At 40.4% G+C, this 20116-nt stretch overlaps 1 protein-coding gene across 1 annotated transcript in view; it reads right to left on the bottom strand.

Annotated features, from left to right (window-relative positions):
- Positions 1 to 20116, bottom strand: part of LOC122554964 (snake venom 5'-nucleotidase-like) — an 83001-nt gene that overhangs the window by 34617 nt on the left and 28268 nt on the right. Inside the window, exons 3-4 of the mRNA XM_043700436.2 lie at positions 14131 to 14714; positions 7334 to 7481 (exon numbers count right to left, since the gene is read on the bottom strand). Coding sequence (XP_043556371.1) covers positions 7334 to 7481; positions 14131 to 14714 — 732 coding nt within the window. The remainder of the gene's footprint in view (positions 1 to 7333; positions 7482 to 14130; positions 14715 to 20116) is intronic.

Below are 20116 nucleotides of genomic sequence, written 5' to 3'. Positions count from 1 at the left end.
TATCTCCCTTGCTTTCTCCCTCCCCCCCCCCACACCCCCCCCACCCCCCACCCCCCACCAACCCTAATAGTTTAAATCCTCCCAAGCAGCTGTAGAAAATCTCCCTGCCAGTATATTAGTCCCCTTCCAATTCAGGTGCAATCCGTACTTTTTGTACCCTAGAAGAGATTTCAATGATCCAAAAATGTGAATCCTTCTCCCATACACCAGCTCCTCAGCCACGCATTCATCTGCTCTATCCTCCTATTCATACCCTCACTAGCTCATAGCACCAGCAGTAATCCAGATATTACTACCCTCAAAATCCTCCTTTTTAAATTCCTGCCTAATTTTCTGTATTCTCCCTTCAGAATTTCATCCTTTTCCCTCCCTACGTCATTGGTACCAATATGTACAACGACCTCCTGCTGGTCCCTCTCCCCTTTGAGAGCATTCTGCACCCACTCTAAGACATCCTTGATCCTGGCACCAGGGAGGCAACACACCATTCTGATTGTTCCATGCTGGCCACAGAAACGTCCGTCTGTGTCTCTAACACAATCAATCGCTTCAAGCCTGTCTTGATAGCAGAAACTTGGCTGTTCATGCTACATTCCCCTGAAAATCCATCACCCCATTTCCTAAAACAGCATACTTGTTTGAAATGGGGATAACTACAGAAGACTCTTGCACTACCTGCGGCTTTTCTCCCTTCCTATAACTGCCATCCATCACACCCCATAGGTTTTGTAAATTCCTCATTGCCTCTAAGTGTCGCTCCAACCGATCCATTCGATCTAACAGTATTTGCAACTAATGACATTTATTGCAGCTTCAATCCTCAGTAACCCGTACTCTCTCTCGAAACTCCTACATCCAACAAGAGCATGTCACTCTACTAAAGGCCATTTTGCTCCTTCCAATCTACAGACCCAGAAAATAGCACCGTCTTATTGCTCTACAAAACACTGCTTCAGGCTAACTTAATACTTATGTCTTATATTCTTAAAATTTAAATCTAGAGATAGCTCCCAATTAAAACATATAATCAAGAAAAAAACCCACTCTACTCACTATTGTAGATTTACATCAAGACTATACTTAAAACTAATCACCTGTTTCTGTGCTGTGACCTCTCCTAAACAGGTTCCTCCAAGATCAGTCGTGAATTTTGCTGTTTGGTAAGTTTTCCTAGACACACTCCGATGTCCAGCGATACATGAATTCAAACAGCAAAGGCAGTAACTGCGCAGATTCACTGCTGTGTCAGTTAGCAGTGTAGGTTTCTTTCTCTCTCCCCCTTACAGATCACGTGCTCACTGCCTTTGTCTGTCTTTCTCCCTTTTGAAAGTGCCATTGTTTTCCGAAGTTCCAAAGCAATTGCGACAGCACATACAACAGCAATTGCTACTCCTGGAGATAGAGGAAATCCAACACCTAAAATATCTCATAAAAGTAGTAGCTGTTCTACTACAAATGTTTCCTGTCCTCCATCTTGGATTACTCCATAGATTAGTAAGGCTAAGCCTTTCAAAATTGACATGATGTGGAAAACTGTCAGCTATGAATAATAGGCCTCATGCAGGATAAGGTTGTCTTGCTAGTTCTTTCCCCTTTGTCCTCTCTGAAGGCAATGGCATGTGGGGCAGTATGGCCCCAAAGCTATCTGTAAACGTTAGTACCACATTAAGTGCTTTCCTTTCCCAACCTGAGGGCAGGTAATGAATGCCAGCAGATCAATGATCATGCAAGCAAAATAGTTTATAACTAATCATGCTCTTAACAACTAAAGTACAGTTTCAAGTACACAACAAAAAACAGATATTAGGAGTAGGATTGCTAACTAAAATATTCTATAAAATTTTAACTGCCAAGGAGAAGTGGTTTCATGTGCAATCCAAGTTAAAGCTCCAGAAAATGGTATTGGGCTGTGAACCTAGCATAATCCTGCCCACTTCTGATCTGACCCAGGTAAATTTGGAGGTAAATTTGGAGCCCATGTCAGGAATATTAAGTAAAATATTCAGAGAGGTAATTCACAAAGTGTGAATTTACAGAGCATTCTGACTTTACCAGTGTTCCCAAGATGTGTGGAACTCGTCAGAGTCAACAAGGCAGGGTAGGAGATTCAGCAGTTAAACCAACTTGCTGAGAAGCCTTTAAGAATGAAATTGAAAAGCTTGTGACAAGCCTTAATAAAGGTTTATGCTTCCAGGATCCTCTCATGACAGCCTAAATTAACTGCTTTGAGTCATTTCTATCTTTTCTTTTGAAGTACTTTCAACTACTTTAATCTAAATTCCCTGTGGTCAGCCTTGATTGCATCAGGAGAGCAACTTACACAACAGTAGCATGAACCTCTGATGAGGAACAAAAGTGGCCGGCAATTCAGCAGCACCAGGAGCAGCAATACTAACAGCAACTGACTTCTTCAAAGCCATATGCACTTCATAAAGGAATGGGCAAAGAGCTGCAGTTTGAAGGAGTTGAAATAGGTGACTTGGAATATTCTCTACACCCTTAACATCATCATGGTTTATTAGTTAATTCCACAATCCCTCTGAATCCCAATAAACTTTCACTCCCTTGTTTATCAAAGATCAATCAACTTCTATCTTTAAAATATTCAAAAATTCCACTTCCATCAACTTTCTAGGAAGAGTGTTCCAAAGAATCTGAACTTTCAAGAGTGTTTTGAAAGCTTGAAAATTGCAGCTATGTTCCCCTTAGGAGCCTGAGAGGTGATTTAGTTGAGGTGTTTAAAATACAGACATTTTTCATGGGTGGATTTCGCTGGATAAGGGGACGTGAACTGCCCATCCCCAACTGCCCTGAGAGCAGTTAACAGTCAACCACAAGAATCAGTCACATTGTAGGATGATAAAGATCTTCTTCATTAAAGGGTATTTAGGAAACTGATGAGTTCTATGACAAATAACACTAGTTAATGGTCACCATTATGCTAGTTTTTTTATTATTGAATTCAAATTTCACCACCTGCAATTGTGGGATTTAAACCAAGGTTCCCAAAATATTAACATGGGGTTCTGAATTACCTGTCCAGCAACATTATTACTATGCCACTGTCTCTCTTAGGATAGAGTGACTAGTCATTAGGAAACACAAATTTAAGCTGATTGGTAGAAGGTTTAGAGGGGACATGAGGAAAAAACATTTATCCAGAAAGCGAGAGGGGTCCGGAATTTGCCGCCCAGTTGGTGGTTGAGATAGAAATCCTCAACTCATTTAAAAGGAATCTGGACCTCAACCTGAAACAAAGCACTGCAACTTGAATGGTTGCAGACCAACTGCTAGAAAGTGGCTTTGAATGGGTAGCTACTTTATTCAACCTTAAAGCCAAGGATTGCCCTTTGAAGGCATGGTTGATAGCATTCCATGCAGGAGTTATCTGTAAATGAGAAGCAGGATATAACAGGAGCCAAATAACCATGAAGGTGACCATAGAACCAGTCACATAGAAATGCACACTTCAGGAAACTTGACAGATCTGGAGGCATTATTGATGCCATTCCAAGGGTCTCCATTAAGGTTGTAGACTGCTGTGCTCATCACATTTCGCTGCACAAAGGAGTGGGGCTACACAAAGTGACAAGTGCAAAATAATCTTCACCCAAAGAGGAAAAAAAAATAATGTTTAAATACAGAGTGATCAGAAATCCTGTCACCTCCTTCAACTGTCAGAATCCAATGCTGTATTCACACCATTTCCTACTTTTAATAATTGCCATACTATTGACCTTAAGACCACTTTCCATGGCAAATGAGTAATGCAATAAAGGAGGAGTACAAGTAAAGTGGTTCGCTCATCGATATAAACATGAACACGACATGAACATGAATACAAAAACATTGTTTGCACACCCAAGCAAATCCAACTAATACAACTAATAGATCTTTCTCATCCACTTTCTATTGCTTCTTTGTGGTGTAACCTCAGCTGTTTCAGTAGAACTGAAAGAAAGTTTAATCATTTCCTTCTTTGAAAAAGGGAGATGCTCTTGGTGGAATTCCTCTGGGTTTTAGAGCACAGAAAGCAGTTCCCTACCTAATCACCCCACCCAACCCAACCAATTTGTCTGCACCTCTACAAAAACAAACCCAGACATCAGGTTGCAGGCAAAATGCACGGTTCTGCAAAATGTGTGGTTCTGTTGACAGGGTGGTATGAGGTAATGTTGGTTGGGTGGCAGTACCTTTAGACAGATCCTGCTGTCATGTACTCTTTCCAAATTTTCCTTGTTATAATCTATATGTACTTTCCCTTTCTAAGAGAGATAGAGAGCAGTTGGCTGCATGGCAGTGAGGTTCACATCTTAATAAAGCAAACCTTTATGTCGAAAGGTGTGGTGCTGGAAAAGCACAGCAGGTCAGGCAGCATCCAAGGAGCAGGAGAATCGATGTTTAGGACATAAGTCCTTCATCATTCCTGATGAAGGGCTTACACCTGAAACAACGATTCTCCTGCTCCTTGGATGCTGCCTGACCAGCTGTGCTTTTCCAGCACTATACTTTTCTACTCTGTTCTCCAGCATTTGCAGTCCTCACTTTCTCCTTTATATCATCTAATGTCAAGTTGCTAGCAGAGTTTGCAAATCACGGGCCAGCATGCACCCAGTGGCCTTCGTGTCTGCTTCTCCATCTCTACGCTTTCAACAGAGGTGGATTTCGGTGCACCCATGCTTGAGACAGACTCAGTCAGTCAGTCACTTTCTAAGGGCATGTACTATCTATCTCTGGAAATTGTGACAAAAATACACACATTTCCCTTTTCACGATGATTTCTGAAACTCAGCATGAATGTTCAGCTGTGTGAAGTTAGTTCTGCATCTTACAATGGGACCTTTTCAATACCATCCATATCTACAATACCTACTCTTGCTATTTGAGATTAGTGCCTTATTACTGTAGTTATCTCTGCTACAAACCCACAAAGGTATGAGTATCTGAACTCTTAGAGGGTGCATAAGTTGTGTGTCAGTGCATCCTCAGTGTTCACCTTGCTCTGAGAACTCCTTAGCATGTTCCCTAATCAGAACCTCCATTCCTTCTAAAGGTCATGTGGAAGATCAAAGAAATGAGATATTGCTGAAATAAGGAATGCATTCAAACTGAACATTGAGATATCATGATTTGCCAACTTAGTGCTAACATCATTTCAATACGAGTGAGAGTTAAGTGTCAAGTGACAATGTAAAATCCAACTCTGCCATTAGGTATATGAGTCACCCTTATTTCTCCATTGCTGATGCCTTAGTTATGTGCCAACTTGCTGACCTCCAAAATTTGCTATGCAGGTCCAACCTCAATTCTCTCCCTGGAATTATGCACTATCATTCCCTGCAGTAACATAAATCAGAGAAATTTAAATGTGAGAAGTAGAGTATGTGTTGGGAATGGAGAACATGGATGGGATGGGGGAATGGCGATCATTACAGGATGTAAATGGCATGACAATGAATATTGTTAACTGTTCAGCTGGAGATATGAGGAGTAGGGAGAGAAAGGAATGCATAAAACTCCAAGGTTTGTTAGCCAAAAGAATGTTGTACAAAAGAATGCTTGGGAGGTCGAATGGATGTCAAATATGCATTGAAACATAGAAAATAGGAGTAAGAATAGGCCATTCAGCCTTTGGAGCTCACTCCTTCATTCAATATGACCATGGCTGATTATCTAACACAATAATCTGTTCCTATTTTCTCCCCATATGCTTTGATCCTTTTAGCCCTAAGAATTATATATAATTTCTTCTTGAAAACATCCAATGATTTGGCTTCTGTAGCAGAGAATTCCATAGGTTACCACTCTCTGGGTGAAGGCTTTTCTCCTCATTTTATCCTGAATGGCCCACTCCATGTATCATTAGACTGTGATTCCTGATTCTGGACTGGCCGGTCATTGGGAAGATCCTTATCCTCTCTAGTGCTGTACAAATTTTACAGATTTCTAGGAGATTCCCCCCTCATTCTTCTAAACTCCGGTGAATAATGTCGTAACCAATCCAGACTCTCCTCGTATATCTGATCTGCCTTCCCAGGAATCAGTCTGGTGAACCTTTGTTGCAATCCCTCCACTACCAGAACATCTTCCTCAGGTAAAAGGAGAACAAAACTACACCCAGTACTTTACACGTGTGGACTCACAAAGGCCCTGTACAATTGCAGCATTCCTCTCTAGAATCTCACCATGAAGGCCTACATATCATTTGCTTTATTTACTGTCTGCTGTATCTGCATGCTTAGTTTCAGCAACTGGTGTATAAGAACACTCAGATCTTGTTGTGCCTCCCCCCTTTCCCAACACCATTCGATACCATCTTCCTGTTTTTGTTAGCAAATTGGATCACCTCACATTTATCCACATTTTAATCCCACATTCTAGCACTTGGCCTATTGCCTTGCAGATTACAAGGATTTAAATGCAAATCCTGACTCCTTTCAAATGAATTGAGGGTTTCCACTTCAATCACTAAACTGAGCAGTGAACTCCAGAAACGCACTTTTCGAAGTAACAGTTAATCCCATCTCTCAATAATGATTATTTAGATTGTCTACCAAAAGGACTAAAATTATTTGGCTTATCCCTCACCCATTTTGAATAGAAGTGCAGCATTCACAGACCTCTGATCATCTGGTACTTTGCCTTTATCTATCTAGTGAGGACCAGAAAACAATCCTCAGAGCAATTGCTACTTCCTCCCTGGCTTCATTCGATAGCCCAGGATATAATTCATCTGGGCCTGGGTATTTATCCACCTTCAAGGTTAATCTTCCAGTATTTCAAGACTGAAGAAGAGTCATAATGGACTTGAAGCATTAGAGTGGCTAGGCAGGACCTATTTCCATTAATAGAGTGATCAACAACTCAGTAAGAAGAAATGAAGAAGAAATTGATCAGAGGAAAATTGAACTTTTTTTCTCACCAAGAGGATGCTGGGGTCAAAAACCTACTGATAAAAAGGTTGGAAAAGGTAGCAACACTTAATATATTGAAAAATGGACTTGGAAATGCAATTTCACATTGGATGCATGTTTCTGTAATGTACGTAGCTAATTCAGACTAATATAAAAGGTTGCTCATAATCTTCTTGACTTCACTCAGTCCCTGAAAACCATAAAAGAATAGGTGTCTTTATTTCTATTTAAAATTTGAAAATTTAGCAAACTCAGCATACAAGTTGTTTCATAACCTTATAAACTGGCATTACTGATGCTAAGTAGCTGGGATAAGACTGCTAGCCATGCAGATCTCAGCTTTTCAAGCCAACTTAAAGCAAGAGCTCAATTGTTTCTACTATATTATTTTAAATAATGATAGTTATAAAGCTATATACCTGAATTAAGTAATGCCACATCAGCATGAGTGGCTTCAAGCATGGCATTGGTAACAAGATTCCCTAGACTGCTCTCTGATTTTCTTACTGTAGTAAAACGTCCATCCAGTTCTACCTCTATCTGACATAGCACTTCTCCTAATAGGTGCTGAACAGGTAAAGAAAACATGCAAATTAAGATTTCTTATTTGTTTTGTACGTAACTAATCCTCTAGTAAATTATAAGTAGCACCTGCATTGAAGCAAATCTCAGTTTATATCAACATATGCATTAATTCTAATAATTGTAAATTAAGAAACAATTAATTTCAGACGTTCAAAATGTAAATCATAGACAAAATCAAACCATCCGTAAATTAATTACAGCTTTCTATTAGTAAGATGCTAACAATGGCAAAAAGCTCCACAAACGAGCAATATACACCTTAAAGACAGGTTTACCAAGAAATTTGGTAAAACAATGCATAACCATTTACGATACCAATAACAATAGGTGGTCTTTTAGATTTCACAAAAAAGTCCTTCACTCAAAAATTGCCTAATCAGGTATGCCGTGTTTCACGTTCACACATCATCCTCTACATACTGTAATGAAGTCCTACTGGTTCCAGAGAGACAACCTCAGTGTTTGGGCTGACAATAATAGAGCCAAGTTCATCCTCAGCTATGAGACTAAAGCACTAATATTCATTTAAGTTCCTGCAAGAATATTTTAATATTGGTCCATGTCTAGCATACCTAAAATAATTCCAATAATATGAAAATGGAGCATGATACTTAATTGTTTTAACATCTACCATATTTTCAAAATTATATTAGTATAGACACAGGCACCTATTTGATGCAAAACATTCTACAAAAGCTATTCTTCTATAAACATAATATCCCTACATACAGCAGCAAGTCCAAGAGTATGCTGACTCTTTTTGAATAATTTTACCACAGCCAGGATTGCACCAAGGGCCTGATAATTGTCTTCAGCTCCTTTGAGCTAGGAAGTAGAAATCAGCCTGGCCATACACTTTCACCGTCAAGTTCAGAATAATGGTTATTTAGGCAAATTATATACCATTATCATCAACATGTTCAGAAAAGTAAAAAGGACTATGGGGATGGGGAGAGCAATTTTAAAAAATATTATTCAAACAATGAATTCAAAAGTTGCCTTGGGCTGCTTTCTGCATACCAGGTGTGAAACAGAGGAAACACCGAAGTGGGATTTCAATTGACATAACTGAGCATTTAACTGGTCGGCTCTGTCTACGAATAAAATATGCACAAAGTCCTGGCCATCCCCAAACCTGCAGAATCAGAAAGAGAGAATATCTCCACCATAGCAAAAACTGGGCCTGCAGACATAAAAGAATGGAAATGTCACGCTTTGCATTACATCAATCCTTCATTCTGATTTTATTAAAGCCATGTTTGAAAAAAGGTGACCATACTGAAGATTGCTTCTTTCCGGTACTATCAACTTTAGCATACTCACAAGGGAAGCCAATAAGGCACTAACTCACCAAGCAAAATGACCCTTAAATGAATGTTTCCTACCAGCAAAAGGGCAGATTTTAGGGTCAAAAGGTTGAGCTGGAGCAGGTTGATTGGAAATGCAGTTTGGTAGATGAAACAATAAATGAAAAATGGGATTTTTTTTTTAAATGATGAATAGGGTGCAAGCTAAGTACACAGCCATGGGAAATAAGTATGTGGTATCCAAAGGTAGAGTACCCCAGATAATGAAGATAGTGATAAGAAAATAAGGAATAAAACAGCAGCAGATGATGTATACTAGCATGTTAATAGCTATAGAAATCAGGAAGAATTTCAAAAATGCAGGAGAGAGGCTAAGGCTGGAATAAGGAAGGTTAAGAGAAACATGAGGAAATAACAGCAGGCTGCACTAAATCAAATAGTAAAATATTCTTCAAATATGTAAATGGTAAACGATTAGTGAAAGAGTGGGGTCCATAAAGAATAAACAGGGTAAGCTGTCCATTGAAGCACAGGATATTTGCTTTGTCTTTACCAAATTAGAAAATGGTGACAATGGTCCAGTTAAAATGTGGGTGTTAAGCAACTGAGCAGTATAGTGATGGACAGAGAAGAGGTGCTAAAAAGCCGGGTAGCACTCCACATAAAGAAGTAATCAGAACTGGATGGGATACATCCTCGATCGGTGAGAGGGGTAAAAAAGCAATTTGCAGGGCTATTGGCAGAAAGTTTAGTCCAGAGGAAGACGAAGGATTGCAAATGTGACACCGCTGTTAATGAAAGTGGCAAAAGGATAACCCAGGAAACTATAGACCGGTCAGCATAATGTTAATATTGAGAAAACTGGAGGCCTTAAATGGGACAAGGTAAACATACACTTTACAACAAAAATATGGATAGGTGTCCCTCCAACAACATAAGAAACTTGACACTATCCAGGACAACACAGTTCGCTTGATTGGCATCACATCCACAAACATCCAATTTCTCTTCCACTGACGCACAAGATGCACTGCAGAAATCCAAAGACCCTGAGACAGCACCTACCAATCCATTGACCATTTACATCGAGACGTACAAGGGCAGTAAATACATGGGAACATCACCACCTGCGGGTTCCCCTCCAAGCTACTCCCTACAACAAAAATAAATGAATACTTGACGATCAACATGGCTCGGTCAAGAGTAGGTTATGTCTGACAAATTTAATTGAATTCTTTGATGAGGTGGCACAGGCAGTGGATGTGATGGTTTTCTTTATTCTTTGGCTGGCCAGCATTTTTATGACCTATCCCTAGTTGCCCTTGAGAGGGTGCTGGTGAGCTGCCTTCTTGAATTACTGCAGTCCAAGTGCCAAAGGGAGGGAATGCCTTTAAGGGAGGGAATTCCAGGATTTTGATCCAACGCCAGTGAAAAACTGCAGTTTATTTCCAAGTAAGTGTGGAGAGTAGCTTGGAGGGGAACCTGCAGGTGATGTTCCCATGTATTTACTGCCCTTACACTTCTCGATGCAAGTGGTCAACAGATTGCAAGGTGCTGTCCCAGGGGTCTTTGGTGGATTTCTGCAGTGCATCTTGTAGATAATACACACTGCTGCTAGTGTGCATCAGTGGAGAAGAAATTAGATGTTTGTGGATGTGATGCCAATCAAGCGAACTGTGTTTTCTGGATAGTGTCAAGTTTCTTACGTTGTTGGAGGGACACACATCTAGGCAAGTGGGGAAGTATTCCATTACACTCCTAACTTGTACCTTGTAGATAGTGGACAGGCTTTGGGGAGTCATGTGGTGAGTTACTCATCGCAGTATTTGTAGCCTCGGACATGCTCTTGTAGCCACTATGTTTGTGTGACGGGTCCAGTCGAGTTTCTTGGTGAATGGGAAGCCCAAGGATGTTGATACTGGGAGAATTCAGTGATGGTAACATCATTGAATGTCAAGGGGTAATGATTAGATTGTCTTTTATTGGAGTTGGCTATTACCTGGACTTTGGCAGTGCAAATGTTGTTGCCACTTGTCAGACCAGGCCTGGATATTGTCCAAACAACATTGTCCATATTGTTTCATTTGAACATGACTGCTTTAATACCTGAACAGTCCCAAATGGTGCAGAACATTGTGCAATCATTAGTGAACATCTCTACTCTGACCTTATTATTGAGGCAAGGTCATTGATGAAGCAGCTGAAGATGGTTGGGCCAAGGACACCAACCTTCGGAACTCCTGCAGAGATGCCCTGGAGCTGAGATGACTGACCTCCGACAACCAGAACCATCTTCCTATGTGCCAGGTATGACTCAGACCACTGGAGAGTTTGCCCCTGATACCCATTGATTCCAGTTTTGCTGGGCTTCCTTGATGCCACACTCAGTCGAATGCAGCTTTGATGTCAAGAGCTGTCACTCTCACATCACTTATGGAATTCACCTCTTTTGTCCATGTTTGAACCAAAACTATAATGACTGCTGTGTAAGTTGTATATTTGAATTTTCAGAAGGCATTTGACACAGTGGCAAATCTGAAATGCTTAAGATTAATGGATCCTTGGCAGCATGGATTTGACGTTGGCCAAAAGACAGTAAACAGAGGGAGGTATAAACGATCATTTTTCAGACTGGACACAAGTTGAAAATGGTGTTTCCCAGGGACTAGTGTCAAGATTCTTGCTTTTTCTGATTTATGGAAATGATTTGGAGGTGGGTTGAAGGAAAATTCTCTAAATTTGCAGATGACACCAAGCTCGAGAGAATAGTGAATTGTGACGATGATGCTGGGTGACATCAGAGGTACGCTGACAAGTTAGCAAATTGACAATGAATCTCAATGCAGACAAATATGTGACATCATGCATCATAGAAGAAATGTGGAGAGACAATTCAGACTTAACGGTACAACTTTGAGGGGATTCAAAGGCAGGGGAACTTTAGGGTTCATATGCATAATTCTAGTGGCCAGGCAAGTTGAAACAATTGGTAAGAAGGTTGATAGGATTTATAAATAGAGGCACAGAGTATAAATGTAAGGAAGTATTGCTAAATCTCTACAAAAAACAATCATGCCATCTTTGGACTCTGTGTTCAGTTAAGGATGAATGTTAAATAAATGAATGTAGAGTGCAAAGCAGATATATGAAAATGATACCAGGACTAAGGGATGTTAGATTTAAGGAAAGATGATAGAAATTTGGTTTATTCTTCTTGGTGTAGAGAATACTAAGAGGTGACCTTACTGAGGTGTTCAAAATTCTGAACAATTTTGACAGGGTAAAGGGGGATATTCTGTTTCCACTAGCTGGGATGTCAGTAATTATGGATCACTTTTTCAAGGCTGTCATCAGGAGAGCTAGGAATGAAATGGGGAGGTTTGTTAGGATTTGGAATGTACTACCTAGGAGAATGATGGAGGTGGATAGCATTGGAGGTTTCAAAAGACAGAGCTAGATGTATATTTAAAAGTGATTAATTTAGAGGGCTATAGAGATGGAGCTGGAGAATGGGACTAATGGATAGCTTTCAGGAGCTAATACAAACATGATGGGTTGAATGGCCTTCCAACTGCTGAGTCCCTACTGCAAAATTGAAGGAAAATTGAGTTCCTGGTTTTGTTAAGAAGTTTGGAAAAGAAACCTATTGCATGGTCTAAGAACAACCAACACCCTCAACACAATCACGTTGTCTACCTGAACCTTATTAATTTTCCAAGCCAAGACAAATATTACATAAGAAAAGTTGTCCATAAGATTCTGAAGCTACAAATCAAGAAGTTATAAAGCAAATGTACAAGCCAGTGTATTGCTGCAAGAGAAACCCAATTTAGCATGGTGAAAAGCATCAAAAAAGTATTATCCTGCCACTTCGGATTTCTGTGGGAGCAGGTTTAGGACAGCACCAGTTTAATGTGTGCAATTCGCAGAGACAGGTAACAATTTAAATGATCAATTATGTCTTTGAAAGTCTACTGTGATAATTCAACAGTTTGAAACCTGGAATGCGAAGAGCAATGTAAAATTGCTGTAATTTCTTAGTCTGTATATGATCTCTGGGTGGCTATTGTTTTAATGAAGTTATTTTGGATAACCAGGGTACCTTTGGAGAGCTGAGTGTTGGGGTGCATTTTTAAGTTGTGGGACTAGTTGTCCTTTAGAATTGTTAAAAGTGTATATGAATTTGCCCAAAGACTGCATAAACTCACTGGGAATTGTCAAAGAATATTAAATATAAATATTTGTTTTCCTAAGAGATTTGCTCAAGAAATTTTAATGTATTGATTTTTTTGGCCAATTAGAGTTTTGTTTTTAAAGAATTGCATTATTTTATGTCATCAGCATGGCTTCGTCTTGTTTATACATTGTGGACAGCTGCTGAGTTAGCATGATAGTGGAAGGGAAAGTTGGCTTTGGGCCGTAAAGGGACTGGGTAGTGGGAATATGGGTACAGGTAAGCACAATTTCCAAGAAGGTCTAGAGTGGAGATAGAGGGAAATAGGGTGCATTAAGGAGTATGAAGGGACATGGGGAGTCATAGACTGGCATAGAGGATACTGACTTCATGGTCCATGTGGGTTAGATCGAGAGGCAGTATATGAGGTGGCATGGAGTGATGCGAATGGTGAAGGTTGGAGGGGTTTTGTTAATTCTTATGAAGCAGTATACAGCACCAGTGTACAGAGGTGGTCCTTATACCTATCCATATCCACAGATTGCAGTCTCCACTCCTCCTCCATTCTCAATGCTAGGGTGAAAGATTGGATGCAATGGAGTTTGCCCTAGCTTTATGGATCATTCCCAGCATAACCAAAAGCAATGCATCACCTACCCTGACAAAATTCAACATCAATGTACACCTTATGCAAGATTTTTAATAATGCACTGATATAAATCTACTGAAATCTCTGGAAAATCAATGCTCCCAACACTGACTCCAAGGGTCCATGGCATCCATTTCTAAACTTTCTTCAATACAAGCAAACCAGAATTAACCCTTTGCTTCCCATCAAACAAATTTCTATCCTTCCAATTTTTCTGTCTGTAACACTTTTTAATGCTTTCATTGAATTTTCTATATTTTGGCATCATCCAGAAGGAAATTTTATTGACGAAATAGTCTTTAGCTTTGTCTGATAAAATACTACTTTCACTTTGTAGTTAAGCATGTAGATGTTCTGTGCAAGAATATCATTAACTAATACTGATCCATTATCTGTAACTAATACTGATCCATTATCTGAACACTAAAGACAGTTGTAACATACGTATACCAGCTAAATAGATGGAAGCGGTTCATAAGATAATTACACTGGCTAACATACCTCCAGATTAAAAGTAAACTCTTGGACAATGTTGTTTACAAGGATGTCTTCCTCCAATTCTTTTGTAATTTCTATCTTCTGAGTGGTACACTGGTAATTATTCTCACCAGTGCTTGTAATATCAACTTTACTTAAGCTTCGAAAATCTGATCCACTTTTGATAATAAGAGTACCATTAACTTCTTTGGTGCCATAGTCATGATCATGCCCTCCTAAAATCAGGTTCAATCCATCAGCACTCCTTGCAAGTCTAATATCATTACTCCATTTCATATGTGTCAAAGCAATTAGAAGTTCTGCACCTTTGGCTCGAAGTTCTTGAGAAAGTTGGTCAGCAACAATGACATAATCAATAAAGTTCACACTTGACTTATCAATAGTAGCCAAAGTATCAATCCATTCTTCCTCCACTAAGCCCATTAAGCCAATTTTTACACCATTCCATTCTATTATCTTGCTTTGTATGCCATGCCCTAGTGGCTCAGAAGTAAATGAATCATAGACATTGCTGAGCAACCAAGGAAAATTCATCTCAGATATAACTTCCTCCAGTAGGTCAACTCCAAAGTCAAATTCATGATTTCCTGTAAGCAGAATATATTGATGTATTTCTGATATTGTCAGATACTCAGATTTATCAAGAATATTAGATTCAATAACCAGATAACTTATAAAATCTTGCAAATAATTCCCCTCATTACTCATGTAAGGTAAATAAAAATGCAGTGACAATAGTTATTACATTACATTGAATAAAATGTATAAATGCTAATTTCAACAAAATGTTCAGGAGAAGTTAAAGGCTACCAACTTAAAATTAAATTTAATTTACTTTATATGCTTTCAACTGATTATCAACAAATTTTAAATTGTTTCATTCTCATATTTTCCCTTCCTAAAAATATTCTAAAATAGCAAAAATCAGAACTGTTTAGCATCAGAGATCAAAGTGATTTTGTTTGTGGATGATAAAATGGCTATCATTACAAATTAAAAGTTACCAATTCGTGAAAAGTAATTCCAACACTATTGCTCTATTTAAAATGTTCAGCCCACCTAATTGCCTTAACTTTTCAATGACATATTTTGAATGGACTTTTCTGGCAATGAAACTCGTACAATAATCATGGAGCAAAGTAATAGTGCTGGAATGCTGCTGGCTAAAATTTGCTCTGTCCTTTTTAAGTACTGAGGTGCTTGCAGTGGAAAGTGCTATAAATAAAACAATCCTCGTTTCAATCACACGATATAGATTGGCATCTGCTTTTAAAACTCAAACACCTATAGCCCGGGGCAAAGTTAGAAATGTCAGAAAGAAAAGCATGTTATAACCCCAAAGCATGTTTCAGAAGGATCTACTCAATAGAGAAATTAGGAACATTAAAAGATGCAGAATTTAACATAATTTTGGGACATGGCTAAGTGCTTGGTATGAAGAATAGGGCCAAAGGAAATATTCCCTGATTGGATGGATGTGAGAAGAGGCCCCAGTCTCATCAATTTTATGATAAATAATTTCATCACAACGATTATCCCTTTGCTTTTATTCAGGCCATTAACAAAGTCATATTACAATACTTAAATGCTCGCAGTATATGAAACAAGGCATGTGAGCTTGTAACATAGATTGAAGTTGCCAAGGCCAATGTCATAAGTATTGCATAGACGTGGGCTGCAATGGGATCAAATATCCAACGATACATGATCTACCAAAAGGACCAAAGGATACATGGGCAGAGAGATGGGTTTGCCTTATTAGGAAGAAATTAAATTAAATCGATAGTAAGAGTGTGGGGTATTTTTCTCTAGCATGTTGGAGGCTGAGGGTTGACCTTACAGAGGTTTATAAAATCATGAGGGGCATGGATAGGTTGGACAGCCAAGGTCTTGTTTCCCCAAGGTAGAGGATCCAAAACTAGAGGGCATAGGTTTAAGGTGAGAGAGGAAAATCTATATACAGATGCGCATATGGAATAAGCTGCCAGAGGTGGTGGTGGAGATGCATACAATTACATCTTTTAAAAGACATCTGGATGGGTACATTAATAGGAAGGGTTTAGAGGGATATGGGTTAAATGCTAGCACATGGGACTAGATCAGTTTAGGATATCTAGCCGGCGCTGATAAGTTGGACCGAAGGGTCTATTTCCGTTCTGTATAACTCTAACTCTGTAAGTGATATATAGTCAGAAAGCATACAATCTGTATGGAGTGTGTTAAGGAACTGCAAAGGAGAAAAAAAGAACCCTGACTGGAGTTCTGTACAGGCCTTCTAGCAGTAATTAGAATGTGGGCAATAAAATAAATTAGTAGAAAGAATAGACATGTAAGAAAAGCAGTATTACTGTAGTCATGGGGGATGCATTTCTACTGGGAAAATCAGATTGATGGCAGGTGTCAAGTGAAGGAATTTTGGAATGTCTGTGAGATGGTTTTTTTTTAAAAGAGCAGTTTGTGGTAGAACAGACAAGGGAACAGGGAATTCTGGATTTGGTGATGTGTAACGAGACAGACTTGATTAAGGAGCTTAAAGTAAAGGAACCACTAGGAGACAGTGACCATAATATGATCATTCAACCTGCAGTTCGATTGGGAGAAGCTGGAATCAAATGCAACCGATCACAATTGAGTAAAGGTGATTAAAAAGAAATTGAGGGAAAAGCTAGCCAGATTTGATTGAAAGGGGAGACTAGCAGGGAAGAAGGTGAGCAACAATGGCAGAGGTTTCTGAGATAACTTGGGTGGCAGAAATTTATCCAAAGGAAGAAGAAACATTCTAAGGGAAGGATGAGGCAACCATGGCTGACAAGGAAATTCAGGGGCAGCGGACAAGTAAACGAATAGGCGTACAATGTGTTGAACATTAGTGAAAAACCAGATGATTGTGAAGCCTTTAAAAACTAGCACGGGATAACTAAAAAACCAGTAAAGGAAAGATGATGAAATTTGAGAGTAAGAGAGCTAGTAATATAAAAGGAGATTGCAACAGTTCTTAAAATATATAAAAGGTAAGAGAGGCAAGAGGCACTGAAAGAACAAAGGAACTGAATGGGTACTTTGCATCAGTTTTCACAGTGAAAGATACCAGAGCATAATAAAACTTCAAGACTGAGTTGGGCAGTAGTGAGTGTAGTGGCCATCATTAAGGAGTGTGTGCTGGGAAAGCTGAAAGGTCCACAGTGAATAAATCACTTAGATCAGATGGACTGCACCCCAGAATTCTGAAGGAGGTAGCTCAGGAGACTGTAGATACATTGGTGGCAATATTTCAGGAATCACTGAAGTCAGACAGGTTCCAAAGGACTGAAAAATGGCTAATATAACACCCCTGATTAAAAAGGGATGGAGACAGAAGACAGGAAAATATATTCGCCTCATTGATCATTGGTTAAAATATTAAGAGTACATTATCAAGGATAAGATTACTTGGAAGTGTATGATCAAATAAGGTTGAAGCAGCACAGTTTTGTCAAGGGGAGGTCATGCCTGACAACTCTGGTTGAATTCATTGAGATGGTAACAAGCGGGTTAGACAAAGATGCCAGTGTATGTGATCTGTTTGAATTTCCAGAAGTACTTTAACAAGGTGTCGCATAGGAGACTGCTAAATAAAATAAGAATGCATCCTTGGCATTAGGTCAAGGTACTGGCATGGACAGAAGATTAGCTGACTGGCAGAAGGTAGAGAATAGGGATGAATGTGTCTTCTGTGGGAGGCTAACGGAGTTCTGCAGAGGTCTGTACTGGGATGATAAATATTCACATTATATATTAACTGTCTGTACAAAGAAACTGAGGGCACTGTTGCTAAGTTTTCAGGTGACACAAAGACAGGTGGATGGACAGGCGGTGTTGAGAAAGTGGGGAGGCTGCAGAAGCACTTGAACAAATTATAAGAGTTGGCAAAGTGGCAGACGGAACACAATATGGGAAAGTTATGCAATTTGCTGGGAAGAATAGAAGCATAGAATATTTTCCAAAAAGTGAAAGGCTTTGGAAAAAGAGTCTTTGGAGTCCTAGTTCAGGATTCTCTTAAGGTTAATATGTAGGTTCAGTTGGCATTTAAAAAGGCAAATTCAATGTTAGCATTCATTTCAAGAGGATTGGAATAAAAGTGCAGAGATGTAGTGCTGAGACTGTATAAGGCCCTTGTCAGATAACATTTGGAATATCGAGAGCAGTTTTGAACCCCACATTTAAGGAAGAATTGCTGTCTTTACACGGGCTACAGAGGAAGTTTACAAGAATGATCCCAGGAATGAAGGGCTTGCCATTATGAAGAATGGTTGAGGACCCCAGGTCTGCACTTAATGGGGTTTCGAAGGATGAGGGGGAAATCTCATTGAAACTTACAGAATACTGAGAGGTCTGGATAGATGTTTCCACCAGTAAGAGAGAGGAGGTCCTGAGTGCACAATCTCAGAGTGAACACCCTTTAGAACTAAGATGAGAAGGAATGTCTTCAGCCAGAGGGTGGTTATTCTGTGGAACACATTGCTGCAGATGGCTGTGGAGGCCGTCTTTGAGTGTATTTAAGGGATCAAAGCTTACAGGGAGAAGGCAGGAGAATGGGGTTGAGAAATATATCAGAGCTGAAAAATGTGTTGCTGGAAAAGCGCAGCAGGTCAGGCGGCATCCAAGGGGCAGGAGAATTGACATTTCAGGCATAAGCCCTTCTTCAGGAATGAGGAAGGTGTGCCAAGCAGGCTAAGATAAAAGGTAGAGAGGAGGGACTTGGGGGAGGGGCATTGGGAATGCGATAGGTGGAAGGAGGTTAAGGTGAGAGTGATAGGCCGGAGAGGGGGTAGGGGCGGAGAGTTTGGGAAGAAGATTGCAGGTCAAGAAGGCGGTGCTGAGTCAGAGGGTTGGGACTGAGATAAGGTGGGGGGAGGGGAAATGAGGAAGCTGGAGAAATCTGCATTCATCCCTTGTGTTCGGAGGGTTCCTAGGCGGAAGATGAGGTGCTCTTCCTCCAGGCGTCGTGTTGCCATGGTCTGGCGATGGAGGAGGCCAAGGACCTGCATGTCCTTGGCGGAGCGAGAGGGGGAGTTAAGGTGTTCAGCCACGGGGCGGTTGGGTTGGTTGGTGCGGGTGTCCCAGAGGTGTTCTCTGAAACGTTCCGCAAGTAGGCGGCCAGTCTCCCCAATGTAGAGAAGGCCACATAGGGTACAGCGGTTTACTGTACCCGATGTGGCCTCCTCTACATTGGGGAGACAGGCCGTCTACTTGCGGAACATTTCAGAGAACACCTCTGGGACACCCGCACCAACTTAACTCCCCCTCCCACTCCGCCAAGGACATGCAGGTCCTTGGCCTCCTCCATCGCCAGACCATGGCAACACGACGCCTGGAGGAAGAGCGCCTCATCTTCCGCCTAGGAACCCTCCGACCACAAGGGATGAATGCAGATTTCTCCAGCTTCCTCATTTCCCCTCCCCCCCACCTTATCTCAGTCCCAACCCTCTGACTCAGCACCGCCTTCTTGACCTGCAATCTTCTTCCCGACCTCTCCGCCCCTACCCCCTCTCCGGCCTATCACTCTCACCTTAACCTCCTTCCACCTATCGCATTCCCAACGCCCCTCCCCCAAGTCCCTCCTCCCTATCTTTTATCTTCGCCTGCTTGGCACACCTTTCTCATTTCTGAAGAAGGGCTTATGCCTGAAACGTCAATTCTCCTGCTCCTTGGATGCCGCCTGACCTGCTGCGCTTTTCCAGCAACACATTTTTCAGCTCTGATCTCCAGCATCTGCGGTCCTCACTTTCTCCTGAGAAATATATCAGCCATGATTGAATGGCTTAAATCTCCTTTGTCTTATGGTCTTATCTGTTATGACTGACCAACCACATTCATCTATGCCCATGTGGAATTTTTCTCCATTTAGGCCTTAAGTTCTTATTTAACCATTTCATACCATCACATTTCCATGAACTTACTACCCCATCATCTTTTATTCATGGTATCTGTAATACAGTCTGGTTAAAAT

Source organism: Chiloscyllium plagiosum, unplaced genomic scaffold, assembly GCF_037043375.1.
Source record: "Chiloscyllium plagiosum isolate Xiang-an unplaced genomic scaffold, Cpla_swu_hap1 HiC_scaffold_1, whole genome shotgun sequence".
In the NCBI taxonomy this organism is placed as follows: domain Eukaryota; kingdom Metazoa; phylum Chordata; class Chondrichthyes; order Orectolobiformes; family Hemiscylliidae; genus Chiloscyllium; species Chiloscyllium plagiosum.
This window is presented reverse-complemented; position numbering and strand designations above follow the sequence as displayed.